At 36.1% G+C, this 19,725-nt stretch overlaps 1 protein-coding gene across 4 annotated transcripts in view; it reads right to left on the reverse strand.

Moving 5' to 3' along the window:
* Positions 1-19,725, reverse strand: part of KCNH7 (potassium voltage-gated channel subfamily H member 7) — a 482,562-nt gene that overhangs the window by 114,850 nt on the left and 347,987 nt on the right. For 2 of the 4 annotated variants that reach the window (XM_032880307.1, XM_032880306.1), the window contains exons 5-7: positions 17,964-17,984; positions 17,512-17,535; positions 9,496-9,710 (exon numbers count right to left, since the gene is read on the reverse strand). In XM_032880307.1, the coding sequence (XP_032736198.1) occupies positions 9,496-9,710; positions 17,512-17,535; positions 17,964-17,984 (260 nt within the window). The remainder of the gene's footprint in view (positions 1-9,495; positions 9,711-17,511; positions 17,536-17,963; positions 17,985-19,725) is intronic. The other 2 variants (XM_032880308.1, XM_032880309.1) reach the window with 2 other exon arrangements.

Consider the following 19,725-nt stretch of genomic DNA (forward strand, 5'->3'; position numbering starts at 1 on the left):
TATTCTAGAAATAATAATAAGACAATGAATGCAAAACTAACGTCATATTAAATTGGAAGTGTTCAGAGGCAATTTTGAACTTCTGCATTACATTTCATATTTAATTTGGAATCTTATGATTATTACTATTTCTGGCAGTTCAAGATGATCTGTACAGTTTTATTGAGGTTTGCATGATTTTATATTAGTTTAGGCAAGAAATGTTTTAGAAAAACATTTAAAACATACTGTAGAAGTATTGTGAATTTTGTTTTTTGTAATTTCATGAGTGAAGCCATCAGTGAGGCTTTATAAAAATAACTGTTGAATAGAGACTTTTAAATGAAATGTAATTTTTTTAAAAAGATTTTATTTATTTGACAGAGAGATCACAAGTTGGCAGAGAGGCAGGCAGAGAGAGAGGGGAAAGCGGGCTCCACGCCAAGGAGAGAGCCTGATGTGGGGCTTGATCCCAGGACCCTGAGATCATGACCTGAGCTGAAGGCAGAGGCTTAACCCACTGAGCCACTCAGGTGCCCCAATGAAATGTAATTTTTAATTCATGACTGTGATATTATGGTCTGTAACAAGAAACATGTATTTGGTCTTCATGTTCCTGACACAGAGCTCTTAAACACTTGGCTGCTCTAAGTGAAGAGAGTGGCAAACATCTTTGTTATGTTAATGAGGTAACTCTGGAATGCCCCTAGGTCATCTCAAGTCACCTGTGGAGGGTGGCTAATCATCAGTGGAACCAACTCTGTAATTAGATTGTTGGAACTTTCAGTCCCAGCCCCTACCTCTGGTGGGGAGGGGTGTTGGAGGTTGAATATATAGCCAATAGCCAATGAGTTAATCAATCATATCTATGTAACAAAGCCTTCAGAAAAACCCAAAAGGATGGGGCCAGGAGAGGGTCTGAAAACTCTCCACCTCTTTCTCCGTGCCTTGCCCTGTGCATCTCTTCCATCTGGCTGTTTCTGAGTAATATCCTCCTAAAATAAACATAAGTAAATGTTTCTCAAAGTTCTGTAATTGCTCTAACAAAGTAGTCAAGCCCAAGGAACAGGTTATGAGGACCTCCAATGTGTAGCCAGCCAGTCAGAAGCACAGGTGACAACCTGGACTTGTGGTTGGTATGCAAAGTGAGGGGGGAGTTTTGTGAAATCTGGTGATATCTCCCAGGTTGATAGTGTCATAACTGCATTGAATTGTAGGCTATCCAGCTGGTGTCAGAATCTGAACTGGAGTTGGAATTACAATGGCATCACTAATGAAACTATTCCTATATATAAAACCACTTTAATTTGTAGTTGCATCAGAAAGATATTTTTTAACACTGTCATTGAAGAAAGTTTAGGATTAAATTTATCCAATATGAGAGGAACCACAGAAAATGTTAAGAAATTTTGTACTATTAAGCCTGAGATGACAAATTATTATTTTTGGCTTTATTGAGGCTAATTGACATGCAAAAATTGTACACATTTATAATTTTAAACTAATAGCTAGCTAATTTTAAACTAAAACTAGCTAATAAAATCAATACTATCCCTCTATTATAAGTCAATCTCCATTTCTAAACAAGTCCTGAATTATAAGCATTGTTTTGGGTTTCTGTCAAAAGTAAATATAAGTTTAGAGTCATTGAAAAACATGAAGAGATAATGAGCATATTTGCAATGGACAAAAGTCAGTGGAAAATAAAAAGCCATAATCTTTGAGCTCTTCTTTATGTCAGTACTACCAGAGTAATTTTGCTTTTCCTGCAACTGAGTGGCATGCCACCAACAAAACACAAAATCCTCTATCCTAATCTAAAATTAGCATAAGAAAAACAGGATATAAATTTACACAAAAGATAATGCTGAAATGAAACTCCTTGTTAAGGATTGTTTTCTTCTGCTTTTTGACAAGCTTGAGGAGTTCTAGAGAAAATCTGCTATATCCTCTTCCTTATTTCTGTGGACTAACTTTTCTGGTAAATTGCTACTAAACTTTTAGATTAAGATTTTGACTAAACAGTCCAAGGATATGGGTATGTCCAAATGCCATCCTAACTTCTTAGTAGATCTAGCGGGCCTCTAGGGACCCAGTATAGACTCGTAGAGAGGGTGTACATTAGAGATAAAGAACTTCAAATTTGGGCTCATATGATCTCAGTTTGAAGGCTACTTCCACCATTTCCTTATGTGACCTGGACAAGTTGTTTTCTCTCTCTAAGTTTGATTCCTCCTCTATGAGATGGAGATGTTAATAATAGTACCAACTCACAGGAAGGACTCTTATGTGGATTCAAATTGATAATCCATTAAACCACTTAGCATAGCTGGCACATAGTGAATGCTCAATCAATGTCAGCTATTATTAAGTCTATCTTAAGTCTATTTTCATGCCAATAATACACTTAAATGAATCCTAAATAACAGGAATCTATTCTGGCTTTAGACTTCTATGTGGATTTCAGGATTATATGGCCTTTTAAACATTCAGAGTTTTCTTTCTTGTGACCTAAGTCTCCTATCACTCTTAAAACTTATTTTCTTAATAGTGGAACTATGGAAAAATTATACTTGTTGACTAGTAGTAATTCTTTTCCTCATCATCTTTTCACCAAATTAAAGTTTCCTGGTTCATTTAAGACTCTTCATAGTCTGATTTTCTGATGATCACAATACAGATTTCTATTAAATTCATCAGACATTCCTCTTAAGTACTCATGCAATAAGCTGTAGAATTATTTGATCATAATCCAACCAGTATTGAGTTTAAAGGAAATGTGAGCTACTTTTAGTTTCACAATCTTGTAGCATTTTTTACATTAGTACTTATAAATGCTATTATTATATATTGTTATGTAGTGTTTCTCCAACTAGTTTATTACCCCTTGAGTACTGGTACTACTTTTTATACTTTTGTGTTTCTAGTGCTTATCCAGCACATAATGCATAATGCAAAGTAGGGTGTGTGTGTGTGTGTGTGTGTGTGTGTATGTGTGTGTGAGAGAGAGAGAGAGAGAGAGAGGGAGGAAGAGACAGAGAGAGAGAGAAAGAGACTCATGTTTAGTCTGAACTCCTATCTTCATCTTTGCAATGCGCCACTTATTTTGTTTTTCTTCTTTAGAGCCTCTCCTCCCCCACAGCATTTTTCAGATGTGGTCATTGATCAAGGGGCTATGCTTCTTAGACCATAAGGATGAACACAGGGCCCATGATGGCCAGTAGGAGTCTACTTTCTCAGGAAGGTAATGGACACCAGAGGAGAGAATGCCCTTCTCATCGGATTACGAACTGTGAGCATTATGTGAGTTGAGACTGAGATCCTTGGTTCCATAAGATGGGGAGTCAAGTTAATATAGAAGAAAGCATGGCTGAGATGGCAAGAATGTCATCACCTGTTCAAACAATGAACACACCAGCCATGGCCCACTGCAGATCTGTCTTTGCACTTTTTAGTTATGTGACCCAATAACTTCCCCCTTCTCCTTTCATATTTTGCTTAAGTGGTTCCAGTTGGGTTTCTGTTATATTCTGTTACATCACTGACTGACTGATACAGTCTCATGTGACTGGTCAATAAATATTTGGAACCGACAGCAACTTCTTAAATCTTCCTGATACTCTTATGCATATGCAGGGAGAGTGATCTAATACCAATTTGTAAAAGCTGAACATGACAAGGAATAACACATTTTATCCTAAAAATTAGCATAACATTTGAACTAGAATTAGCCTCAGGAATAATGAAATCATACAAGAGTGCAAAAGTTCAGTTTACTTTTATTTAAAAGGGGGCAGATATAGCCAAGAATTTGATCCTCAACTGAGAACAACAAATGTATGGTAAAAGTAGATCTTTATTCTCCATCTACCCAACTTTTCTTCTAATTCTTTGTGTTCTCTCTCCACCACTCCACTGGAATTTGGTAAGAATTAGCCAACTGACGCCCTGTCTTCTGAGGAAGGACCCTACTACACATCAGCCTGTACAAGGTAGATTATAGTTTAAAAAAAAAATCCAGGTTTTTGAGAGTTATTTTCTATTTTCTCCAATTAATAGAGAAGGTCAGATGGAAATGACATAAAGAGCTGGTGCATTCCCAAAGTCTGGCCTATAAGACCAGCCAATGAAAAAAGTCTCCAGACCTGAAACAAGAGTCAGACTCAGCATCTTGCCTATGAGGAGAATCTGGAAGGTAAGTGTCTGCTTTGGGGACTTTTGACCAACAGTTACTCTTGCTTAATTCTCTTCCATGTCTTCAGTGGTCCATTTCCCAATCTTTTAAGATTCTTTTTATACGCTGTGTAGGTACTAGTGATACAAACACCTCATGTTTCATTCCTTTTCTGGTACTCACAGTTCCACAAATGTGCCCTATTCCAGATTCTAATTCCTAACCCTGAAACTTCTCAAGAGTTTAAATTCCCCAACCACCATCCCAAACTCCCAATATAGGTAAGGTTTCCTCTTGCAGTACCCTCTGCACTCTGTTTTCCTGTAGTAAAATCCTTCACACTGCATCCTAATGCCTATGGATTGTGCTTGTCTATCTCTCTCACTTCTCAAAGGCAGAGTAATTGCCTTTTCACATGAATTCCCAGAAATCATCACTGTACATAATAGCTCTTTTTTTTTTTTAAAGATTTTATTTATTTATTTGACAGAGAGAGATCACAAGTAGTCAGAAAGGCAGGCAGAGGGAGAGGGGGAAGCAGGCTCCCCGCTGAGCAGGGAGCCCAATGTGGGACTTGATCCCAGGACCCTGAGATCATGACTTGAGCCGAAGGCAGAAGCTTAACCCACTGAGCCACCCAGGCACCCCCATAATAGGTCTTAATAAATGCTTATTGAGTGAATGAACAAATACATGAATGAATGAATGAATGAATGAATGACTAACACCATGGCCCCTACTCTGAAGAAGCTCACTCTAGCTGGGAAAGAAATAACAGTTTGGCTAATTAGCAATTAACCAATGTACAATAGAGATAAGGTCCAAATATTGATATAGCGTAACATGAACAGAAATTAATTGTTCCTTTCATTTTATGCCTTTTTTCTTGATATGTGCTCTGCTGTTGTGCTCAGAGGAGTATTTAAAATTCACTATTGAATGCTCTATGAACAAAACCCTGATTTTTTTTTGAAGGGTTACCATACAGATCTAATAAAGGAATAAAACAAATAAGAACATTAGATAAAGAAAATACTGCTGGCTGTCTATAGAAATACAGTTAGAATATCTCAATGACGAGAATTTCCATACAAACCTAACAAAGGGAATAGTAAAATCTTTGGGTTTTTAACAGGTTTTTTTTAGTGATTGGAGGTCAATTGGTGTTCTATGTTGTGAATATGGAAATTCCAGTGACAGTTATGATAAGGAAACTTCACAAACATTAAGTGAGGCTAATCCTGCTTTCAAGTATTTAAACAAACTTTCCAGAACCATGTCTGCAGGAGGAATTTCTCAGTATTCAACCTCTACCTTGTTTGAATTTACATGTAGGCAGTTGGCAGGTTTGTTACTAACAGGTATGAATGGCACTAAAAAGAAGATGGAGCATTCCTACCACCTCTTTCTAGTTTTTGGTCCCAGCCTTTTTTTAGTCCCTCATGCTTTTTAGCCAGAACTGTAGCCACTTAAGTGTTCTGTTTTCATAATCTCCTTCCTATCATTGTATTTTTTCACACTGCTAAAAAACAGTGATCTTTTACAAAATAGTATCCAATCTAAATCTTCCAACATCTTTAAGGTGCATTGGTTTTCAATTGGGGTCCTTTGGAGTCTGGGAGGAGCACTATACTATTTGGGTAAATTATGAAAAGCTGTAGGAAAAAGACTTTTTTTTTTTTTCTTGAAGGCTTGGAATTATCTCAGTGGTAAGTAATTTAAAACATTTTTTAAAAATGTTAAACAAAAGGGGCACCTGGGTGGCTCAGTCGTTAAGCGTCTGCCTTCTACTCCAGGAATGAGCCCAGAGTCCTGGGATCGATCCTCTGCATCAGGCTCCCATGCTCAGTGGCTTCTCCCTCTTCCAGTCCCCCTGCTTGTGTTCCCTCTCTAGCTGTCGCTCGCTCTATGTCAAATAAATAAATAAAATATTTTAAAAAATGTTAAACAAATACTGTGATACTATGAAGGCAAATATAAAAGAGGACTTTTTATTTTATTTGCGAGAGAGAAAGAGAATATGAGTGGGGATAGCAAACTCCCTGATGAGCTGGGAGCCCAACTCGGGGCTCGATCCCAGGACCTTGGGATCATGACCTGAGCCGAAGGTAGATGCTTAACTGACTAAGCCACCCAGGTGCCTAAAAAGAGGAATTTAAAAAGAAAGCATGAGACCTTAAAAGAATGCCAAGTGTTTGATGGTAGCTGTCCCATTTTACTTATACTCCCAAGGCACTTCTGTGAAAACGTAGTGAAGAACCATCTAGAGGGGAAAATTGCACTCTTGTTAAGTCCCTGCCCAGCCTATCCTCTCCCTGGGCCAGGAAAATACCTGTTCTCAGAAGACATATGGATTTTTGTGCCTCCACAACTTTCTTTTTATTGTTTTCTCTGCCTACGATTCTCACCCCTTCCCTTTGCACCAATGTCCCTTTCCTCCCTCCCTCCCTTCCTTCCTTCCTTCAGTAAATATTTCAGGAACTCCACTCCGCCAGGTGTTTTACTAGGTTCTGCTGAGGTAGGGAGAAAATGCAGAGATGGTGAGGAGGGCAGAAGGAAGTCATACAAAAACATTCTAAACAGAATAATGACTAACATTGCATGCTATATACCTAGCACTGTAATGAACATTTCCACACATCACTCTATTTAATTTTTACATCAACACTTAGAAATAAGTTTTGTCACTAAAACTTGCCTTGATGTCACACAGTAAATGGCACTCATCTCCATGGCATACAATAAATGACTTAGCCAAAATTAAAACACAAGTGCATGTGACTCCAACTTACGCTCTTAAAATCACTTACTACTCTATGTGACAGGTAACTTCTAGATCCAGATGAAATGTCCCATCAACATCTTTCTTCTCTGAAAATTCTCCTTTTAAAGCATAATTACTTTCACCGTAAGTGTGCTCCTGTATTCATTATGAGCATAATTTCATTATGGCTATTTGTAATGTTTCCTCTCTCACCAGCCCTAGAAAGCCCTAAAGCAGGCACCATCTCTGGTCCACATGCGTGTCACCCTCTACTGCCACAGAGGGTGGGCTAAATGTGACAGGAGAGGGTGGACCCTGTGGTAAACCAAAGGCAGGAAAGCTTTGCAGAGATCACACTTGGCTGCCCAGACTTTTTAAGGTATGCCTTGTTTGGCTTAAAAAAGCATTTTCACTGCGTTTGCCAACTTTTGGAAAGTAAGAGCTTATCTTAAATCCTGGATTTCCAGCTTCTTTTTTAGATTGGAAGATTTGGAAAGCTTCATCAATCTTACATGACCACAGTCATCTCGAGCTGAAAGGTAACCGTCTGCTGTTGAGGGGCCCTGACTTTACACTTCCCTATGTTCTCCACTACTGTTATGCTGTCCTGGTGACTCTGCTCACTTAGGCTGCTGGCGGGGTCCTGACCCCAATATTTGCAATCAGTCTCTGTGCAATTTCTGAAATCTCTTAATTTCAATGTTACAGGGTTATTATAAATAATCACTATAAATAATAGAAGTATAATATAATTATTACAAATTATTTTTCATTTCCAGTTTACTAAGTTAAGAAAAGCGAAATGCTAAGGGTAGAAAACCTCACTACTACATAAATATTAAAGCATGTAGTAGAGATGCTCTCCAGTATGACATGGTAGAAAGCCTCATACACATATACATAAAACTGGAGGATGGACATTGGGGAGGGTATGGGCAATAATGAGCACTGGATATTATATAAGACGGATGATTCACAGACCTGTATCCTTGAAACATACATTTTATGTTAATTAATTGACTTTAAATAAAAAATAAAACAAATATACATAGTAGAGGATGGCATGTAAAAATCTCTCATCTCAAACAGAGGACTCAGATCTATTTATAACTAACTCACGGTCTTTACATAGCTATTGCAGCTCACATAATGGGTTATTTACAGATGACTCTAGTACTGCTGGTAGTGATTATAATTACAGAAAAAACTTTATCAATTCAAAATATTCAAGGCTTGGGGCAGAGATTGGGGCCAAGTTTACCTTTATATCATGACAGTTCTTGAAAAGATTTGCTGAGCAAACCTACCAAGCAAAGTGTTTGTAAAAGAACTGTTTACTTGACACAAATTTTAGAGTCATGAATCCCCAACAATGTAAGTGCGTTGTAAGCAAAAGCTAGATACTGCTTAGGTTGGTATTTTGATATAATAGGTACAAATTATTTTTATCTATTCTTTAAAGTAGGGCTCCTGCTAGACAGTACATTTTTAACCCTAGTTCAAATTGCAATATTTATTTGAAAACAATAAAATATTGTGCCTGTGAAATGTATTATTTACTCTGAATTTTAATCATTTCAGCTCTGTTGGAGGCCACGGCATGGTTGGAGTTGAGGATCAAACCAGGCCCTGACTTGTGTCTCCTTCAAAGTCTGGACACCTTGACAAGGTTAAGGATGGGGAAGTTGAGTAACACTGAGAAGAGGGTCTGTGCTCTGTGTTTTGCGCTCGCCTACGTGACTTCCCACACACTCCTCCTACAGAAGGGAACAATGTGGTCAGGGTCATGAATTCTTAGTTGGTCCTTGTTCTGTACCTCCCATAACCCACTCCCTGGTTGATTGTCTTGCTAATGGCTTTAGCCGAGACTACCTGGCATCAGGAGGTTTGCTTGTAGTTAATGTAAACTTGTTACAGAAACTTGCGATTATCTGACTAGATACTGATGTATTACTCCTCCTATTCTGGTCTGCCTTATAAATGATTGTAAGATGTGGAATAAAATCGGCATTGTTGGACATCCTCCTCAGTGTCCCTCCTGCCCCAATCTCTTTGTCTCTTAATTTCTTTTCACCATCCTCTTAGCCCTCACGTTTTCCTGGTCGATTTGTCGTGCTGGCCATGACACAGCTCTTTTCCTCAAGTCAACTGACGTGTATCTGAGTCTGCTTAGTAGAGTTTGTGCAAAAAAGGAGGTCATCGTTTAGAGTAAATCCCAGTTAGTCACCTAAAGTTTCAATAGTCACAGCCATTATATTAAGAAGCCATGCTTTACTATTGCAGGCATGGCAGCAAAACAATAAATGTCCAAACATGATGAATAGCAGGTTAACCACCTCTGTAACAAAGAGAACAATACCAAGTTAGCCCATTTTTGCTTAATCTTGTAGTAGAGAAAAATCACAGTCTATAGTTTTATTTATCTGTTGCATTAGAGGGTTACCCAACATTTCAAGATAAATCAAAGTGCAAATAAATATCTTACCTCTTTTGATAATCATTCACATGAAAAATCATGTGTTTTACAGTACAGAGAACCTTGAAAATAGTTAAAATTGAGAGTAAAATCATATCCTACCTGGGTGACTTTCTCTGTCACATTGTGTGTTCGATCTTTAACCTTGGGTGCAATAATGGTTTTATCTGAAGAAGGAGGGGATGCATTCTTTTTTTCGGTTTTGACATCTGAAAAATTCAGGGTGAGCTGTGGGATCTTGTTAATGGTGCTGTATTTGTTGAGATTTGAATCTGACGTGGATCCCAGGAGGCTTGACTTGATATGATTAAAAGGCCCTAAAAAAATTGGAAAATATTTGTAAAAGCAGTATCAGGAGAAATAGAAGAAAGAGATGGTCCTGAATGACCTGCTAATGATCCACAGCCAGTATGACCCTGCTTTGGGAGGGACTAAATGCAGCCAGCTGATACCTGAACACAAGTTTAGGGTCACTCTCTGCCAAATGGAGCAACATGTGAGTATCTGAGGGTAAGATGGGGTCCAAGGTGTGTACCCAGAAAGCAGACTGCATCTTTAGCTGTTACTTAACGTCTTTCATTAAGGGCTGGAATAAAAGAAAAAAAAAAAAAACTCCACTCCTTATTATTGGCCTATTATTGGCTAAATTGATTTCTCAAGAATGTCTTTTTATGATCCAGGGATTATTCAAGGAAGGACTTGCCTACGGTTAAAATCATGTTGGCCATGACATTTCTGAACAGGTTGTCTACTGAGCTCCAATATTCATTACTCCTCTCTCTGGACTGTGAGAAATGACAAGCCAGCTGAGTTTTTTGTATGCTTCTATTACCTGTTTGAGATGATGTACAGAACTTCTAGAAGAGTTAAGCCCAGATGGAGGAATTTCAGCTAAGACCGAGAAGGGCCGATGTCTTTGTGTATATGTGTGTGTAGTCTATTGAAAACTCTAGAATCCTGTGTGAAGTTTTAAAAAATCTTTCCTTTTTTCCCCCTTTTATTTAAATTTAAGACTTTTTGGTTGGGGGGGTCCTTTATAAAAACCATTCCAGAAGAATGCTTTGACAAATGTAACATGGTTGAAGTGACATAGCTAGGTAATGGGCTGGGGTCAGCAGTACTGGTTCCTTTTTTTTTAAATCATGCTATATCCTGGATCCCCAGAACTTATTCATCTTATGATGAACTGGAACTTAGTACTGTTGGAACTTAGTACTGTTTGTCCAAACCTGGTCACTTCTCACATTTCATTTCTTCCCTACGAAGACAATTGGTCAAGGTTCTAGGACTCCTGGCCCCCTTGTCCAGGATGAATACACTGACCAGCTACATCTGGAGATGAACTTACTGTGTGTTGCATATGGAAAGTCAGGAAATGCTCCAAAGAGTTTCTTGTACAGTGAGTTTTGCAACTTTTACCATTATATAGCTCTTAAAAATTAGCATCAAGAAGAATTTTATAGAAATCCTGAGCCTATGAGTGTTACCCAGCTGTTATCCTGCTGCCTCAAGAGTGCTTCAAACATAGAAACTGCAGGACTAAACTTGCGAGTCAGCAAATTTTGCCTTATGCTATTTTTGTTGTTGTTGTTGTTGAGGATGAGACATATTTTAGGAGTTAAAAAGCACTTTATGCACCAAACAAGGTCTAAACATCTGAAAATTAGATTTACAGGTTGTGTGTTTTGAACCACAATAATAAATCAACTCAACTCAAATATAACGCTAATAAAAAAATCCATAATTTAGTTCATAGTTAACTTGGAGAAAATTCATTCTATATTCATTTATAAAAGTACATGTTAAGTTATTATAAAAGTTTAAAATGATTTTAAGAGAATTTCACCTATGTGGCAGATACTGTGTTCCTTGAGGTGCATTTCTATTCATTCTCTGTGATTTATCCATGATCATGATCAAGTCCATCTAGGTGAAAAATGTCATTGAGCTCTTTGGGCATTTATTGTCCAATATGCTCTCATTTGCATACAGATTCATATTCTCTTTTCTATTTATGTGACAAAGAGAGAAATATGACCCAAAAATGGTACCACATTAATCTAGAGTCCAGACAGTTCAGACAGAAACACCATCCTCTAGGTCTTCGTAGAAGCCTCCACCACATGCCAGTGATTTATTATTGTAACACATCCTAGATAGCGTTTCCTTTTTTGTTATCATTTTATGGCTATATTCCAGGCCTATATCTTAAAATTTATAATTTGTAAAACATTCTAGGACTTGAGACTTCTTAGAGAATGCTTTTTCCTCAACTCCAGTGTTATATTTTCACCCATTAGGTATTTTTACAACACACAGGTATACTGAGAAGAGATTAGAGAAAGCTGAGCTCAGATACATGGTTGTGTTTAAAACCTTTACACCCATCTTTCAATTCTCTTTATCATCCCCCTATGTGGTGCATTTCTGTAGCGATTGTCTGTAGGGTTGTTTAAGAAATTGGGTAAATCCATGGATGATCTATGACGTTAAGGCAGACAAATACTGTTAAATATACTTTGATTGTTCTTGTGGCCAGTTCCAATAAATGCCACTGCATTGGCTCTACCAATGAGCAAGAGGTCTCAACTATGATGGTACTTCATCTTAGGGGCATTTGTGGGGACATTTTTGTTTCTCATAATGATGAGAGGTGGTAGTTTTTCACCTGGAAAAACCATCCCCTATGTCCCAGGCGGCACTCATGAAGGTGAAAGCCTGTTTATAATGATCTGAGCCTTGAACTTGTTTCACATATAAAGAGCACAATCTACATTTAACATGATTTTAATATACATTGAGCTTTCCAGAGCTATAGCTACCATGTAGGGGAAAGAGTTTTGCATCGTTTTGTTCAGAAGTTTACCAAAACTTGTACATCATTTTGGAAAATTGCATCATTTGGAACTATGCTATTTGTGGCATTGGAATTATATGAAATTTCAGACTTTAGGTTATAAGGTTATAGTTTGTGTTTGCATATTATGAATAAATATGTAAGCAAAGAAATTTGACTCCTTTTTTATTGCCAATGTTGGAACCAAATATTAAATTTGCAGAGAATTATAGGAATCACAGTGAAAATCATTAATAAAATTTCTTTCAAAAGTATCTCATATTATTGTTCTCTATATATGTAAAATGATGCATGATACAATTAAAGGAAACTATGTATAAGAGCTAAACACTTGAAATTATTTGTCTTGAGACTGCCTGTTGGTTTCCAGTCTCACTTTAGTAATTCCCTACAGATCTGCCACAACTTCACCTAAATGTCTGGATTGCCATTTCTTGCTTCAATCCATCTCTGAGTCCCATTGTTTAGGAAGGCATATGGTCTGCAAGTTTTTTTTTTTTTTTTTAAATACTGGAAAAAGAATAGATGTTCTCACATTTGGTGGGATTTCCTCCTTCAGTGCAATTCATTAGTATCACATGTTATCACACAGGGAATCATGCTGACATTACCCTGAGCTGGTAAGGGCTGGCACATTTGTGAGAATATCATTACTTCCTCATTCTTTCTCCAGTTTATATTGGTGTATTTTTCATAACTCAATTTGGTTATTTCCTATTTTTAAAAAATTCATATATAAATAATCCTGCTCTGTTATTATTTATCCCAATAGTGGTTTTTATTTTGCTATCGACCCATATTCCTTCTCTGTTATCGAGTACTTATCTGGACAATTTAATGCTCTTAAAACCATTTTTTTTTAAATGTCTGATCATTGCATTGTATCTTCTAGTATAGTTATATTTGAACATCAACATATTGAGAAAAATAACATTTTATTATAAACTGCTTTTCTTGTATTCTTCCTTTATATTACAGTTAAAGAATCAGGTTGACTTTTAGAATTAGTTTAATTATCTCTAAATGTTGTTACAGTATAATAAAAAGAGTATAACAAAAATATTGTAGAAACAAGTGGACATTGGATCTGACAGGGCTGAGAAACCACTGGTCAATACATGTCATACTCAGATTTGCCCTCAGAACATTATAATGTCATTGAGTCCATGTTTTAGTTCTCATATTTACTTGTGGATAAAACTTCTGAACTGTTACTCTATTCTATTTTTTTTAAGCTCTTAATATTAGAGATTTAATGTAGACTCTTTCTTAAAATCTATACATTTAAAGAATTAGCAGAACCTAAAATGTTCCTTAAAATAATTCAAACATGCTACTTAGATAAGACATTTACATTCTATTTCATCCTGCATAACAAAGATAATTATGCTTTTTCCCACTGATTTTGAAGCAGATGTTTATATGCAGAAGTCTGAGTCTATAATATGATCAGTATTAGCTTAGGTTCCTCTAAAGCCTATCTAAATTCTGAAAAATTTTTCAACACTCCAGTTAAGATCAGTATCCACAATATTCTCATTTTACTAATTGTAAGCCTAAGCAGACAGAGTATGAGACCAAAGGGGAATAAGCATCAAGGTCTAGAAATCAGAATACAGGGTTTCCTACCTCCTAGGTCTATATTCAGAGAGGCCTTGGTTGAGGATTTAAAGGTGAAGGGCAGCCTCCCTGAGAGTGATCATGAACTGATGGGATTAAGGACTCTAATGAAAGAAAGGAGAATAACCTGAAAAACAAAGTAAATGAATTTAAATGAAATAAATGGGCAGAAATAAAGGGAAATAATAGATTCAATAGAAAGGAATGTAAAACTCCAACGTAATAGGACTTGATGTTCTTTAGAGAAACATTTGTGAAATGGATGACCAGGTTAAACGCTTCTGTGTGCTAGAAGGATAAGGAAAACAGGTGACCAAGTAGACTAAACCAACAGCTGGATAAAGCTCTCCTACATTACAAGTGTCTGGTAAATATAAGGTAAGCCAGTTTCCAGCCACAAAGAAATATCCTGAATTTAGAGATCAAGCCAAAGGCTAAAGCAACACCTGGAAAGAATTTTAGATTAAAGATATTTAAAATTTTTATGATGAGGCCATTTGAATTTATCATGAGTTACAAGAAACTGAAAGAGAATATATTTTCTTTTAAATGGTGTTGGAAATATAGCGAAGGACATCTGATAATTAAAAAAAATCATAATGCTATTTTCTTTTTTATTTTTATTTTTATTTTTTTTTTTTTTTAAGATTTTATTTATTTATTTGACAGAAATCACAAGTAGACAGAGAGGCAGGCAGAGAGAGAGGAGGAAGCAGGCTTCCTGCTGAGCAGAGAGCCCGATGCGGGGCTCGATCCCAGGACCCTGAGATCATGACCTGAGCCGAAGGCAGAGGCTTCAACCCACTGAGCCACCCAGGCGCCCCTACTATTTTCTTTTTTAAAGATCGCTGCTCTTGAGAATCAAATGGGACACAAGAGAAGGAAAGCAAAAAAATTAAGGTTGTCAAATCATCAGGTCTTTACACAGTTTATTTCTTAGGGCACTGAGTTGATTAGGGTAAAGTTTAATAAAATATAAATTGCTGAAGTGACTTAATATTAAAAAATGCAAATGAAGTTCCTAGTAATTGGATTTTGTAAAAGAACTGTGGCAACCAATTTCACTTAGAAAGATAGATAAGTAATCACATTATTTGTAGTCAGTATTCATATTGTCTGGGTTCAGTGCATGACACACGATTTTCAGATTTAAACTATCACCACTGAAAATCAGTTTGCAAATTCATGTAAGAATACTAAAACTTGGTAATGGCCAGTGTAGCTTAAGAGACACAGCCCATATCAGATCAGTTGATTTCCTCTGTGAGTCTGATAGGTTTTGTGGCTTGAGGAGGTAAAGGCAGTGATAAATCTTACAAATAGTTTTGTTTCTGATTCATATGTCAGATTCATAGACAAGATGGAAACTGAACATACCATTGTCAGTGGGATGTAGTTACTTGAAATAATAAGGAGGTGGAAGCAATAGAGGGGTAAAACTATATTAATGATCTATTTACTAAGTAGGGTAAGTGGGGTTAATTTTTATGGATGACTTGAAAAGCAGAATAGGCAGAGAAACCACTAAATTTGAGGTGAAAATCAGTTTATCCATAGTTGAGATAGCATTAGGTTCACCTCTCATAATATTAAAGAAATTATTTAAAAATTTTATGTACATACACACATATAAACAGCATACACAATTTATTTGAATTAATTTTTTCAATCCTAGATAACAGGGCTACACTTAGATCTCTGGAGTCTTATTTCAAAGAGTCAGAGTGCCAAGGAAATTTATTCAAGGGAAACAACGTTAATCCCAAGAAAGAAGGTTAAATGGAAATGATTCCATTTTAGAAGAAAAGATGGAGTACCAATTTGCAGTTTTTATACAGTGATACTATATCAAGATTAAAAGTAACTGGCTGGTATCTCTGTTCACTCAGGATAGATAAAGGGGGCAAGAAAATTGCATTTCAGCAAGAAGGATTTAGGCTAGCTCTTTGTGTAACAGGCAATAAAATAGATTCCCCAAGAATATTAAAGAATGGGGTCCTCGGGAGATAAAAATCTTCTACCACCTGTGTCAGGGATTCAGCCAACACCCTGCCCAAGGGGAATAAACCAGACAATCTTGAAGTCCTTCCAAGTCCCTGCCAAAACTATTTATTTTATTTTGGTAAAGAAATTATGTTTGGGTGATTTAGATATTCAAAAAGAAAAAACCTGTGATTATGCATTTGTATACAAAGAAGTATAGAAATTTCTTTTATTTTTTAAACCTTTTATTTAAATGTGGTTTAGAAACAACATCAAAAAAATTTTTAAAGCACACTTAATGTACTATTCTGTATCTAATTAGTATATTAATTGTTCTGTGAAAATCTTAAAGAGCCAGACATTTAAGATTTTTTTTTTTTTTTTGATAGTTTCAAAACCAGAGTCTGAAAACTTCGGAGGGTACATTTACATTAATTTTAAAACTAAATTTGCACTTTTTTCCTCTAATTTGGGAGTTTAACTTTATAAATATTAACATGTGAAAACTTCCTACAATGGTTTAGAGTTTCCTAATCCCAAATTCTGACTTTGATGATTCATTTTTATTCAGACTATTGCTGTTCAAAAAAATGGAGGGTTGAGGGAAAAGGGTTGGTGATTAAATGGATTCATTTATGAGAGAAAAATAAAATTAATGTAGTTTGAATGGCAACTGTGTGAACTGCTCGTTTGGAAGATAAGCAAGCTTGATTTTCATTTATTGAGAAAAATTAGATTCATTTCTCACTGCATTTAAAAGATCACTGGAAAAATAATGTTTAATAATTAATTGCTAATTGTTAAATGCTAAAGGCAGTCATATTTCATATAGGCGAGTTGGCAAGAGGTGTCTGTATTCTGTTTCTTGACATTATATCCTGAATGATATCAACACAAATCACCATCACAGCTGACACTAATTTGCTGCTTTTTAGAAATTAGAGTAGACAGGCCAAGGATAGAATAATCATGTAGATGAAGTACCATCCTGCTATTGGAGGTCACCTACATAACCCTTTTTGAAGTGCTTGCAAAATAAAATTGGGATGGAGAGAAGCTGTCATGATTTCCCTTCTTTTCAAATCACCCTGGACGGCTGACCATAAAACAGCTTTAGTGTCTAGTGCTATTAATTCATAACCATCACCAGCTCTGACTTAATTAGGGAAGCAATTGAGAAATCAATATACAAAACTTCATAGTGATCAGAGTAGCAGTGACATACAAAAGAGGCCAAAACAGTGAATTTTAAGTAGTGATGGTTACTGGTGGAGACGTGTCCATGCAACACACATGCACAAAATGAGTCATTGTCACCATATGCACACTCACAGCAGCATGCATGGCCTATGTTAAAAGACTAAGCCCAAAAGTTTTCAACTTGATGAGAATAATATGATTACTGTACTTTGTGATTCCTTATATCTACTCTGATTTAGTAGAAAAAAACCAGAGGTGAATTTCAAGTTCTTAGTCAAATCCAGATTTATCCAGAGGTACTGCCCACTTAAGCATTACCCTACAGGAGCTACAGGTCATGCCAGTGATTTCAGACTAATATAGGACACAATTAAAAATGACTGAAATGTAATAGAGAGAAAGAGAAAATGACTCTCATGCATGTACAGTTTACTACTACAGTAAGCTTAAAACCATACCCCCTGCCATCCAGGAACGTGAAACTAGTTTTAAGGAAACAAAAGAGGAACAAGTGAAGTGATAGTGTCATGTAGCACTTTGATTACTTTATTTAATCTTGCACTCAAAAATTTTTTTGGCTGAAATAGGCTCATGTGCCTCTTTCACAGTAGAATATACTTAGCTTGACACTTGTTTCTTTCCAAATGGTTTAGATATTCAGCAGGTACTCATTGTCAACCTAGCCTTATACCGCTTACAGGAAAAAGGAACTCCTAATCATTTTGGTGACACGGCCGAAAAAGTAGCAACGTCTCCAACAAAATCAAGCCAGGATGTCTCCACCAGGCCCCTGGACTAGCTAAGGGCCAGGATGATGTTGCATTGAACAGGGCATACAGCAGGCAAGTTAACATGCCAAGTAAAGGGGTACTTTGAGCATCAGATGATGAAATTCGAGTTCGTACGTTACCTTTGACATTGCGACCATTGTCTGTTTTGAGCACATAAGGATAAAAAAAGAAAGAAAAATAAAAAAGACTAAAATTATGTTATATACACTGAATTACCTCTGTAAAAACAATCAGAGTAAACAGGATATAAGGACTGAAATGTATCTTTGAAATTAGCATTCTGTACTCTTCAACCAAGTAAAATGCACAAACCAAAAATGCTATCTGTTGTAAGCATGCATTTTCAAATATGTGAAACATTTATCTCACTTAATTTAACTGGATTCCAGGATACAGATTTTATAATTATGACAGTCTGGAGAAAGGCATCTCCAGCTGCTGCAGTTGTGATAAAAACCTTAGCTCTTGTCAGAAGCCAATTTTAGTAGCAGTTCAACCATCATTTACAAAGAAAGACTGTGCAACATTTGGTATCTAAAGTAATCTTTTTTCCCCATATGATTTAACCTAGTAAATTAATAAGGACAAATATTTCTAAGACAACAGCTTACCTTAATAAACCAACTTGTGTTATTATCAGAATTCTCTTCACTGCCCCTTCCCCACAAATGTTCTTCAATGTATATTTTGGAAATACCAAATGGTGCTCAAAGAGTCATTCTTAGGCAAAAGTAATTGTAAGAAATCAGGGAATGATTTGACTGTTAAAATAACATGGGATTTTTAAGCTTATGTTGTCACAGGGGACCCAGTGTAATAATTAAAATATTTAAGAAATTCATTTATATTAGCATGGGCTGTTTTCAAGTCTCAGAATGGAGCGTTTTCAGATTTATTTTGAGATTAGCAATCTGAATCTTTAATGCATATCTGCTACTAACAAAATATGCATTACTAGTTTTGAAACAAACAGCTTAAAATAAATGAAGTCATGTCAAAACCATTCAAATATATCCAAGATTTGAAAAAATCTGTTCAACATTTGTTGACATCTATGCTATCGCTGTGTATATTTAGAATCTTGGGATATATCGTAATTGTTTCAAAGCTTACACCTGAAGCAATTTCAATAATGCGGTATATTGAATTGCTAGCGTAGACATTGCCTTTGACAGAGATACACAAAGTTGTGACCTCATGTGACAACTCTGCCCTCTGAGGGACCATAACAAAGCAAACAGAGATTACAGAGAATTAATTATCTTCATCAGAAGCTTGTCCCCAAAATCATTAGTAAAGTAACAACTGCTTACAAGTAGTTAAAAATTATAACTTTGCTTATCATCAAAATTACACATAAAGATTTGTAAATTCCCAAAAAACCTGATTCAAGCTGCATCATACGGTTAATGATGCTTTGACATTCTAAGAGCATTCAGTCAGTGCACTGAGGCTAGTTGAGACCTTGTTATTTGTCCATGACAATGTAAGTGCAGATATTAGAGAAAGCATTTGGAGTCCTGTAGCAATTTGACAGAGCAACTTTATGTCTGGTCATTCTAATAATAAAACAATTGGGGTTTATATTTTCTATGTCTATTTTTTATTTCATTTTTCTAATAGTGCATTTTTAAAAAAATATTTATAAATGTATTCATTTGTGATGGATTAGAAAAAATTCTGGTCCTTCATCATAAATGGTTTGAGCAGTTCTAAGGTACTCGATAATGTAGATTAAGTAAAAGGATAATGTAAACTATTACACAGTACTACATTTGCAAATTATTTGAAGTTCTAAAAAGATAGTCAATATAGAAGGAAATTTCTCTTCTTGAATGAGGAGGCAATAATCTGAATTCAAAATCTGTTGCAAGTGGGATT

This window comes from Lontra canadensis, unplaced genomic scaffold (assembly GCF_010015895.1).
Source record: "Lontra canadensis isolate GAN:19392208 unplaced genomic scaffold, GSC_riverotter_1.0 scaffold69, whole genome shotgun sequence".
Taxonomy (NCBI): domain Eukaryota; kingdom Metazoa; phylum Chordata; class Mammalia; order Carnivora; family Mustelidae; genus Lontra; species Lontra canadensis.